This window comes from Mesocricetus auratus, unplaced genomic scaffold (genome assembly GCF_017639785.1).
Source record: "Mesocricetus auratus isolate SY011 unplaced genomic scaffold, BCM_Maur_2.0 Super-Scaffold_100022, whole genome shotgun sequence".
Lineage (NCBI taxonomy): Eukaryota > Metazoa > Chordata > Mammalia > Rodentia > Cricetidae > Mesocricetus > Mesocricetus auratus.
The window spans coordinates 31,666,793-31,679,170 of record NW_024429203.1 but is presented as its reverse complement, the minus strand read 5'-3'; the positions used below and the strand labels follow the sequence as shown (position 1 = coordinate 31,679,170).

General features: G+C 36.8%; 1 protein-coding gene across 1 annotated transcript in view; it reads left to right on the top strand.

Moving 5' to 3' along the window:
• Positions 1-11,445, top strand: part of Ddx10 (DEAD-box helicase 10) — a 152,531-nt gene extending 141,086 nt beyond the window's left edge. The window contains exon 18 of the mRNA XM_005069535.4: positions 10,729-11,445. Within this exon, the coding sequence (XP_005069592.1) occupies positions 10,729-10,912 (184 nt within the window). The 3' untranslated portion in view covers positions 10,913-11,445. The remainder of the gene's footprint in view (positions 1-10,728) is intronic.
• The last annotated feature ends 933 nt before the right edge of the window (positions 11,446-12,378 follow it).

Below are 12,378 nucleotides of genomic sequence, written 5' to 3'. Positions count from 1 at the left end.
TTGGCTTATGCTTCCACATTATAGCCCATCATTGAAAGAAGTCTGGGCAGGAACTCAAACTGAGGTAGAACCTGGAGTCAGGAGCTGATACAGAAGACATGGAGGAGTACTGTTTACTGGTTTGCTCTTCATGGCTTGCCTAGCCTGCTTTCTTAGAGAATCCAGGACCACCAGCCTGTGGGTGGCACCATACACGAAGGGCTATCAATCACTGCTTAAGAAAATGCCTTACAGGCTTGCCTACAGCCCAATCTTACAGAGACATTTTTCTCATTCAAGGGTTTCTCTTTCAATGACTATAGCTTGTGTCAAGTTGACCTTAAACTTGCTAGCACATTAGGTGTCAGTCCTTATCTTCTACCTTGTTTGAAACAGGTTCTCCTTGTTTGGCACACATCTTGCCTTAGGAGTGCGAGGGTTAGAGATACACAGTATTGTACCTAGCCTTACATGTGTTCTAGGGATTCAGTCTCAAGTTTACATAGCAAGTACTTATCGACCAAGCCATCTACCCAACCCTTCCTTTTAATTTTTTTCTTTTAAAAACTATTTTATTTTCTTTCTGTGTGTGTAAACTTCCTGGAGTCCAGAGGAGATTGTCAAGTCTCTTTTGGAGGTGGAGTTACAGGTCGCTGTGTGATGCTGCAAGTGATCTTAACCACTGAACCATTTCTGCAGCCCATTTCAACTATTTTTGATTGGGGCCGGGCATGGCACATTATATAAATCTTAGTAGTATGTTTTTTGTTGTTATTAGATTTAGAGATTATTTTAAAATTAAACACTTTTTCATACACAGTCTAGGTGGTGTGTGTGTGTGTGAGAGAGAGGGGGGAGGGGGAGAGAACTATTAAAGACAATTTCCATTTATCCGAACCTCTCTGCTTTCTGATTATTCTCATTGTGGCTTGGCAGATACAGAAAAAGGGGTCAGGTCAGCTTAATAATATAAATAACGTATTTGTTTTTTTTTGGAAGCCTGCCATCCTTTCACATTATCTTCTATTTTTGAAATATTTGAAAACAAAGCTATTTGGGGAAACTTCAAAGGCTGATTGGAGGTTTATGAAACTGCCCTCTTGACTTTCTTTGCATTTAGGTTTTGCTTAGGCTTTCTACTCTGTCATTTAGTCACCCAGCCTTCATGGGTGACATCATTGGTGCCATTGCTTTATGTGAGAGACGTTTGTGTTTAGTGATACTGTACATGCACCCTGTCACTCCTTTATATTTAATTTCCATTAATATGACATAATAAAAATGTAATAGTCTATTAATATTCTTTCCCTTTCAGATTCTTAAGTTGTATTCGTGCTTTTGATTCTTGTTTGGTTTTATCAGTATAAGTAATTGTTTAATGAGCAGATTTGGTGAAGACTAGAGTTGTCTCTCTTTTGAAGCCATTTGAAGACTAATGAAGAGTAATAGTGAACTTAATTTTGTCATGTAACTGGAACATTGGAGATATGTTTGGGTGCATGATGATCTTTGGTGTTGAAAACTAATCAGTTAAGGTAGCTTGAGATTGAAGCTGTTGTTTCTAGGGAGTACACAATATTCTACATGTAGATTAGTAGCTTAAACTTAGATGATATTTAACTTCAGTATGCGAGAAGAAACAATTATGTGTTTACAGTTTCTGCAGAGTAGTAGATGTTTTTAACCTCGACTCTGCAGATAAGTGTTAGATCAATCTCAAAAATCTAGAAATAGCATAGAAAATAATGATGTAGGTATTTGTGTAATGGCTATGACTCTGTGTCTGTCTGTCTCCAAGGGAGCTCCTAGTTCTTCACCATATCCCCACATTATTTATGGGCAACAACCACAAACAGATCTTACCAGTTTCAAATAATGTTTGAATTTATTTTCTTAAATTTCATTTTACATTTCAACTGAAGTTCTCCCTCCCACCTCTCCTACTGCCTCCCTCCTCACCTTCCCTCCAGTTCACTTCCCATCCACTCCTCCCGACAGGTAAGGGCTCCCATGGGTCATAGTTTGGGGCATTGGGACAGGACCAAGCCCCTTCCCCCTGTGTTAAGTCTGAGCATGGCATCCCACCATGGGGAATGGGCTCAAACAAGCTAGCTCATGAACCAAGGATAGATCCTGATCCTACTGTCAGGAGCCCCTCAGATAGCCCAAGCTTCACAACTGTCTCCCACATATGGAGGGCCTAGTTTGGTCCCATGGAGTCTCCACAGCTGTTCATCCAGAGTTTATGAGTTTCCATGAGCTTGGTTCACTGTCTCTGTAGATTTCTCCATCATGATCTTGACCTCCCTTGTTCATATGTTCCCTCCTCCCTTTTTTTGACTGGATTCCCAGAGCTCAGCATGCTGCTTGGTTATGGATCTCTGCATTTGGTTCCATCAATTACTGGAAGAAGGCTCCAGCTTCTCTGGAGCTGTGGATTGTAGTCCAGTTGTCCTTTGCTTTATGTCTAATATCCACTTATGAGTGAGTGCATACCATGTTTGTCTTTCTGAGTCTGGGTTACCTCACTCAGGATGGTTTACTTTGTTACCTTCATAATAAATTTGACACATTTTCCTGTGCTACATCCCCCCCCCCCCCCGTAATTCTTTCTAGTTCCAGCAGAAAATTGAGAATTGAGGCATTAAGAATGTTATGCGTTCTTAGTACTGCATTGTAAAGAGAAGCTTTTTTCCTTGAGAGAAGCCTTCCCACCAGCCTGGTTCTAGAGCCGCATCAGTCCCAAATAAACACACAGGAGGCTATATTAATTATGAAGTTGTTGGCCTTGCTTGTTTCTTACTGGCTAGCTCTGACTTAAGTAATTGCCCCATAATTGTTAATCTAAGTATGTTTCTTACCGGAGAATAGTTCCGGGCTTCCTACCCCATGGCGTTACATGTTGACTCTTGTGTTTCTACTACCCAGAGTCCTTCTGGACTCCTAGTCCCTCCTATCTAGATTCCCTATTGGCCAGACAGTGCTTTATTGACAAATGCACAGGACTTCCCCAACACTGCATAAGCACTAGTAGTCTTCACCATAGAAGGAAACAGCAGATTTTATGGAGTACACTGTGCAGTGATTAATCTCCATTAGGTCTATTACCATGATCTTATCAATTAATAATTATAATTATAAGGGATAACATCTCTGACACAACTTACTTGAATTTTAAAGTGTCAATACTTGAGGATAGGTCAAAACTTTCGGAGAAATTTTTTGAATGAATAGTACATGTTTATTTATTACTAGTTTTAAATTATGTAGGGAAAAAATCCAAGCTGTATTTGTTGACTGAGGAAAATTTTGTACAAATAGTGACCCAAACTGGGCACTGAAATGCTGAACTTGGTCTACACTGGGTTTCAGGTTTTCTTTTAAAGAGAGTATGTGTTTCTATACCTCTAAATACCAACGTCATCTTCTTGGCAACTAGACCAATCTATAGATATGCTCAAATCTTTTCTCTTCATTCTAAAAGAAAAAAGAGAGAAGGATAATGAGTTGAAGATCTGTACTGATACTACAATAAAATGTTCTTTCAGAAGCCCTTTGCGCTGGCTTTTGTTAGGTTTCTAAGATGTACAGTGGTGTTGATCTTGTTTTATGATGGAACACACATATATACACATACAGCCTTTCTCAGGGCAGGAGCTCTAATACAGTACATCCTCTTTTCCAAAGTCCAGCTTATGTAACTACTTTCCCTAGTGTCCTTGGAAGTTCATTCCACTAGACTGCACTCCAACAAAGCATTGCATACAGCAGATATTGACTGGTTTTCTTAGCTAACATTTGTCTTTCAGCCTAGATCATAGCCATGTCTTACAACACTTGAACATTCTTAAGGCCTGGTATAATAGTTCTAACTTCAACAAGCTTGTAACCCAGGGAATGTAGTTTTCCAGCTAAAGGACATTCTGATCTGGGTGTTTGTTGTTTTGTTTTCCTAATCCCTGACATAATTTTAAAATATGCTGTTTAATGTGAGCAGTTAACTATATTCATGGTGGTTACCAATTTTTCTTTTGTTCTTGCTATTGCAACATATAACCCCCCTTCTGACTCTTGTAAGTGCTGCCTAAAGCTTCCTAAGAACTGTAGCATAATAAAACTTGTTTCTGATTGGTGGAAAGGTATGTCATAGAATTAGTTTCCCTCTCTATCTGGTAAAGCAGAAAGATCTCAGAGACATTGATAGTGCAAAAGTAGTTGCTCTAGAAAGGGGTGATATGTGAACTACATAAGGTTCTATGAACCAAAAGACTACTGAGTGTTTGTTCCCATTCATCACTCCATGTAGTTTGGATATTGACATAAACTTTGCAACATGAGAAGAAGTATGGGTTTGGGGAAACTAAGTATGTGTTAAAACAAAACAACAACAATTTGGCTTCCTACACTCAAAGCTTTGAATTTTAATTTCTTTTACAAGTTCTGGAGCTTAGATATACTACTTAACTTCTAGTTTTCACAGTCAACCAAATGATAATGCTTAACTTGCAAGACCTAATGAAAGTAAAAAAGGAAGTCTGATCTGAAACACAGTGAGGTCAGTGATGCGTGATAATCATTGTAATTAGTTAAGGTGAAACTGGTAGGAGATTCTAGATCAGCATACAATTGATAGACAATAATGTTTTCTGGAAATGTTTCCTTTCTATTATTATTATTATTATTATTATTATTATTATTATTATTATTATTATTATTATCCATTTCAGAATTGTTCATTAAGTGCTTGATATTCAAAATGTCAGCCCCTATATTTGGAATAGTCTGCAAAAATATTCTACTTGGTCGAAATGAATGATGTTGTGAAATTAATGCCATGTGATCTATTTGATATATGAGAGAGTGTCCATATTACAAATCCAGAGTCTGGGTAGTGTCCTCTTTTGGTTCTTCATCATTTACTCTATGTATGTAGATAGATAAACCCAAAATTGACTCAATAGTAGGCAGAGAATGAAAAAGAGTGGATCCTAGCTCTCATAGATCTTATACTGCTGAGAGACAGAGAGACCATAAAGAAATAAGCAGAAAGTAGACAGAGTTGGTCATGAGGGCCTTGAAAGATATAACTGGTGATGGCAGAATTGGAAGTTCACTTTTAACGAAGTAGTTAAGAAAGCCCTCTCTGAATAAAGTCTGAAGAATTGTTGAAAGCCTTCTCTAAGAAAAGAATGAATAATCTAATCTATCATAGTATTTGAATCATGAATGCTTTGGACAATTATTGCAATTAAATATGTAACCTAATAGAATAATAATGATTCTGTAGTTACCTGTATTCCCACCAGAGGAGATTTGTAGCTACTTTTCATCCCGACACTCTTCTACCCATTACATATCCTGACTGATACTAAGTTCATGGTAGGGCTTGCATATAAGATCTATAGCCATTCTAGCTAGTCTCCTTGATCCTATTAGAAAGTAGTAAGCTAAACGTGGCACACGACTACAGGAAGAAGAGATGCCCTGGGGACCTAAACAAGGGCTGGAAGGTAATTTGGCTTATATTTTTTGCTTTCTTCTGTTGTTTATGAGACAGAATCTCATTATGTACCCCAGATTGACCTCTACCTGCAATGCAACTTCCCTGGCCTCCCAAGTGCTGTGATCACAGGAGTGTACTACAACTCCTAGCTTTTTTAAAGACTGCTGAAAATAACCCATCATCCATATATCCTGCACTACCAAGTCTTACACTGTTCCTATTTCTGTGCTAAGTTAGGTTATCAATGGGAACCATTTTTTCCCTTCCTTCCTTCCTTCCTTCCTTCCTTCCTTCCTTCCTTCCTTCCTTCCTTCCTTCCTTCCTTCCTTCCTTCCACACTGTGTGCTTTGAAGCTCTGTGGAATTATAAAGAATAATTAACATGTGCCTAGCTACTTAGAACTTTGAGTTTAATTTTTATTTCAAAGACTAATATAGGATGGTTACAGAAAAAGCAGAAGATACATGCATTAGCAAAAAGAACATTTAAAAATAAACCGCCAAATCATTTTCCACACATTTTTAAAATGTGGATGGATCTTCATTCTTTGTTGGTTTCTTAATTTTTTCAGTTTTCATAAAGAAAATTTTGCAATAGCTAATTAATATCTCATGTTTAATTTTATAATGTATTTAATGAATTAATCCTTTAGGGCAGATTTTAGGGTTGTTAACTTTCCAAAATTAAAAATAGCTCTATCTTAAATATCTTTCTTCAGAAATCTTTTAGCATACTCTTAATTATTGCCTTGGGCAAGATTCCCAGAAAAAAAAATCTGGGCATGCTTACTTTAAAACTTTTGAAAGGTGCTGCCAAATGGCATACAGGTGAGAAAAATCACATTATCAGTCAGTAACAATGCTAGATGTCAGATGGCTAGTAAACAATTTGAGCTATATTGAATTCAAGGGAAAAGATCCATACTAATAGGCCAGTTGTGTGCTTGTATGTCTTTCAAGGGAAGATGATGAACCAGAGATGAGTTTGAAATTTAAGACATACAGCTGGAAAGAGATGCCTTACTCTAACAGAGAGCACTGGTGGAAATGCTGGCCCAGTGTGTAGACTGGGGTGTCATGTCTCCTCCCACCATCTTTTGTTACTCTTGAATTTAACACAGATGCTTTTCTTGTTGTAGGAAATGCAATTAAATTGTGTGAAAATAATTTAAATGTTGAAGCCAGAAAAATTGAAACTACAGAAAAATAAGTTCCGCTTCTAGAAGATTTTTGAGTTTGGGCCTCAAAGGAAGAAATAAGAAAGTCATGTCCCATTTAAAAATCAGTTCTTAATATATTAAAACTTCACATTCCACTTTTCATTTTCCTTTGTTATTACCAGTAAATAATTGGTTCAAGTATTTGGTTTACGTACTGTGGTATGCTTTTGTATTACTGTTTTCAGTAAAGTCTCAGTCAATTTCCCTCTTGCTGTCTATTCATATTGCATATCAAATGATAATGTTTTACTCTCTACTTAGTTGTATGATTTGTTCTTTAAGCACACATTATTAATGAAGTCTCTATGGTTTAGATTATTAAAAGATTAGTATCTCTGAATTTTTTTACTTTAATATTGGTGGGGCTTTTGGTGCTCCAGGCTAAGCCTTGTTTTTATGTTTTATGAGGTGCTTTATCAAATGGTATGTTATTAATATTTACTTATTGTAATATGGCTCAAACATTTGAAGTTTGGGGAAAGAGATCAGCTCTTTATGTCCTTTTAGGGGTGCTAATAGGAGGATAAAATGTGGAACTCAAACCCAGATATTCTGCCCCACCATGAAGGCTACTACCTACCTGTCAGTTAGCTGTGTGCCACTTTGCCCTCTTCAGTTCATTGGGGTTCACTTACTTTATGGGTTTCATATTGTGCATTTCTGTTTTGGAGTGTATTACATTTTCATTTTTCCAGCCTTGGTATTTTCAGGAAGTTTTACCACCTACTTGCTAAATGACACTGGTGATGTGTTGCTGTGTTGCGCTGTGGTGTTGTGTTTTGTGTGTGAGGTTTTGTTTTGTTTTGTTTTCCCCTTGTTGCTGTGACCAAATACCAGAGAAGAAGCAACTTAAGGGAAGAATGGTTTGCTTTAGCTTAGAGTTCTAAGGACACAGTCCATTATGGCTGGGAAGAGATGGCAGCAGGATCATTGGAAGCTGGTCATATGGCATCTGCAGTCAGGAAACAGAGAGGGATGAATACTGACGTTCAGGTGGTTTTCAGTTTTATTCAGTCCATGACCCCAGCCCATGGAGTGTTACAGTTCGTGTTTAGGGTAGATTCTCCCATCTCACTTAACCCGGTCAACAAACCTCCCTCACAGATAAGCTCAGGTGTTGGTCTCATGGGTGATTCTAGATCTGTTAACTTATCAATCAATATTAACCATTACAACTACTATATACTATCTGATAGCTACAGGCTATCCTAGGATTTGTAAAAAAAAAAAATTTAAGAACTAAGAAATTAATTGAACATGGCCTGTACTAGTCTACTAATTGATGAGGAAGTCCCAGTCCCTCCTTAGATTCAGTGAGTGCCCACTAAGTACCAAGTTCTCAGAGGCCAGAGGCCCCCTGCCTAATGCAGCAGGGTGTGAAACAGCTGAGGGCTTCTAACATTGGAAGGTATTGGAAAGAGACCTTTTTCTGATGAAACTAAATTGTTGCTTTTCAGATTACTGTGTTTTAGGGCTTAAATTGTGGCAGATTATTTGTGGAATTCCCATTCTAGTACCATATGATTTATTTATATCACCATTTCCTATAGAAAGCAGTCATAAAATGTCTTCCTAAAATTTCAGTTGCTAATTGAATATAGGTGACATTCATATCTGATTTTCCTTTGAAAAAAACCTGAAGCAGCTATTTTCTACAGAGAATATAATGTGCAAGAGCACATTAAATGAGGAAGATGCATTAGTAGAGCCTACTAATTAAGCTTTCTGTGAGCCTCTCCAGGGTGCACTCAGTACACAAGCTGGACAAAACCAGCACTGTCTTCATCATCTATTATTCATGGCACTATAACCTAATGTCATTGTCACAGAATTGGCCACACTCCTAAACACATTAGGACTAAGTATTTTTTTAAAAGCTTCTAATTTTTTAAAAATAAGAATTATCTTAATTCTTTGCTGGCTGAGTTCTTTTTGAAGTCTTTCATGTTCGTGCTCCAGGCGCCTTTTCAGAGTTCAGCAGTTTCTGGCTTTGGATAGCCACATCAAGCCATCTAGCATGCCTTTCCTCTGTTGGTGAAGAAAATGGCTGTGTCAGAGTATTTGGGCTTCTGGGAGGTAAATGGGGAAATTATCTGTAGTTTTGCTTCCAGCTGGTTATAAATGGATATGCTGATTAGGCATTTTCACTTTTATATCAGACTATCTTCTAAACAGTAATGGAGTCCATTCAAACTTGAACAATTTGTTCTTTTTGAATAATCATGTGGTTGGAATATAATGTAATATTTATGTAGCATTTTTTGTTGGTTATTATATACAGCCACTGTGAGAATTCTTTTGAATGGATGTAATTTTTATACAGAAAGTTAGTTAATGTGTTAAGATCTACTGTATGTTTTTATTTAGCTGGTTTCATTTAATTCTCAGAATAATTCTAAGTAAATAACAAAACCTCAGAGTTTGATTGGCTACTGTTTCTCCCCTCCTTCTCTCCCCTTCTCTTACCTCATCGTGGGTTTGAGTAAATTTTAGGAATTTTTTTCCTAATTCCATGTAAATTTTAGAATTGTTTTTCCAACTTCTATTCAGAATGACATTGATACTTTGGTGGAGAGTGTTTTGACTCTGGGAGTCACTTTGGACATTTTAAACAATATTGATTCTTCTAATCTATGATTATAGAATGCATTTTTACTTTTTTGTTTCCTCTTTAAGTTTTTATTAGTGTCTCATTGTCAAGCTCCTTTGCCTTAAGTATTATTCTTAATATGTTTTATTTTTATAACTACTATAAATAGGAGAGGCTTCTTGATTTGTATTTTAGATAACTCACTGTTAGATGTAGTCATGCTGTTGATTTTTGTATGTTGATTTTACATTCTATATCTTTGCTAAGTTTACTGATTAGTTCCAATATTTTGTTGGTATTGGGGTGGGATTCTGTATAAAATATCTAGTGGTGTGGTTATTTTCTCTATCACAGTCTTTCTTGGTAGTTAAGGGAAATGCTCTGTTTATGTGTTTTTATTTCCTGTTATTGTTTTAGCATTTGTCATTTACAGATGTCTGCTTTTTGGTTACCATGAGGTTTATAAAAATGTCATCTTTCTATAGTGAGCTATTTTGAAATGATTACTGACTTCCTTAGCTCTGGGCTGATCAGTTAATATGTAAATAGCTATTCAACTTGGTGAGTGTGGGGCAGGGGAGATTGTCAGCTGTTCCTACTCAGTTGTCATCTTGCTCCATGCCCTCCAGTTGAGTCATCTGGAACATATCTCAAAGTTTTATGATGATTATTTTAAATATATTAATTGATTTATGAGTGTGTCATGGCCACTTGTGGAAATCAGTAAACAATTTTCTTCTACCATGTGAGTCTCCAGAATTGAAATCAGGTAGCCATTTCATCTGCGCCGTGTTTTGTCTTTATTTAGTGTGCTCAGTGATTGTCCCTCCCCCCCCCTCCCATCTCAGAAGTTAGTTCTACTTTTATGGCCAGTATGCAGGATGTGTACAGGATTATCCAACAGTACTTAGTTTCTTGAGACTGTGTGTGCACATTAGGAAGAAAATTGATTTGGTGCTTTTTGACATTTTAGGCACTTTATCATAACATAGTCTAATAATATTAAAAGTAGTACCTGATACCCTTATCTGTAGCTACAGCCTATGTAGCCTGCTACCTAAAGAGCAACTTAAATTTAAATAGAGATAATTTGATATGTTAAGACAAGGATAGACTATACTCTGTCATACCTAAGGGGCTTCTCAGTGTCTTCAAATTATGGATAATATATCCAGAGCTCCCTGTTATTATTGTATTGAATGCCATACAGCTTATACAGTACACTTCATGTGCCTGGTTTATGATAGGTCCTATAATTGTGCGCTTATGAGCAGGTGTATATATATGACATAGGTGTCTTGATACTGTGGTTTCTTTTGGTTGCATATTATGTCATTTTATCAACTCTGTTCTACATTTGGATTATTCCATTTTAAATGTTTGACTTTATATTGAGTTAATTATTATAAAGTAAATCATTGGATTTGTTCCCACCAGTGACACCAAGAAGAAACAAGGAATGAGGAAAAGGAACAGTACTGAAGAGGACTTGGACGATGTACAACCAAGAAATCGTCATGGAAAGAAGGCCAAGTGGGAAACGTTAGATCCTTTGGATACAGGCCTGTCTTTAGCAGAGGATGAAGAGCTAGTGTTACACCTGCTCAAAAGTCAAAACTAAATATTCTCTGTGCCTTCATGGACTTTGATGGACATCATTATGTGTGCAAGAAGTTGAAAAGAGCTATGGGACACTTAGGTACTATGTGTCCAATTCTCAGAGGATATATTTTCTAACAGAAGTTATCACATCTCTGGTTTTCTTTCACATACTAAGTTTTGAAACATCAAGGAACATACTCAAAATATGCACTGGGTACTCTATTAGAATTTAATAGGCTCCTAATAATCACCATTGGAAATGCTTATTGTGTTTGTTTTCACCATGCTGAAGGTTAAACCAAGGCCTTGCACATGGTGGACAAGCGGTCTACTACTAAGCTGTGTACTTAGTCCCTGTTTCTTTGTTTTACAAGGTTCTGGATCCCTTGTTCATACCCATCTTTCATACAATACAGAAATTTTAATATTATTAAGTGGCTAATAATTTTATGTATATTTCATCATCTCTGAAGAAACAATATAATGGATCAGCACTGACAAAGAATGAGTTATTTTTAATTGAGCTCACAATAAATAAATATTTTCTATAAAGTACTGTTGTTTTCATTGTGTCCAGTAATATGAAAGATACTCAGATTCATAAAATTAAAATATGTGATAAACTTCTAAAGCAAGTTTCGTATTGTTAAGTCTGCTCAAAAGTAACATTTTTTGCACTTATATTGGCAGTTATTTATACATTCTCTAGACCTCTGAAGACATTCTTTATGAGCTCTGTTTAGCGGGCATCATGGAGAAATGGAGAAATCTGGGCATTGATATGAAATTATTGATTTTAATGTAGACTGTCACACTTGGGGTTCTTTTCTTAACCCCACCTTCTAATCCAATTCACTACTAAAACTAATCTTTAGTGATGGCTGTAAATTCAATCCCGACTCTTAAGCAAGATTGATTGTACAACCTCTGGGTATCTTAACACTTCCAACTCAGCCTGCCTGTATTTGTCTCTGAAAAACTGTCTCATCTTCCTTGTATATTGAGTGTCCTCATGAGTGGCCATCTTCCCACAATCAAAGTGAATGCCAGCTTTCCCCATTCTGCACTATCATGTTCCTTCTCACTCCTCCTCTTTAGTGACTGGTCCATTGCTTATTCTATGATCTTCAGCCTTTATTCAGAGTTTAGTCTTATTGGGACTTTCCCAGACCCCTGAGGTTCTTAGCTAGTCTCTGCTTCTTCCAGTACATTCTTGAACCTGCCTTCCCTGGGAGTTCTCTCTGTAGCCCGTAATCTGAGCATGTTTCCCTCATCTATTTCCTTTTGTTACGGTGTCTATCATGTGATAGAATAAACCTCTGTGTATAAATCTGTTACCCTGTTATCTGACAGTTTCCTTGAGAACAGGATTGTACTTTATCCATCTCTTATACTGCTCAGGCTAAATATAGCACCTTTCCTACAATTCATAATTAGGGCTTTGATTTAATGAGTGCTCATAGTAAACCAAGAGAAATGTATTTA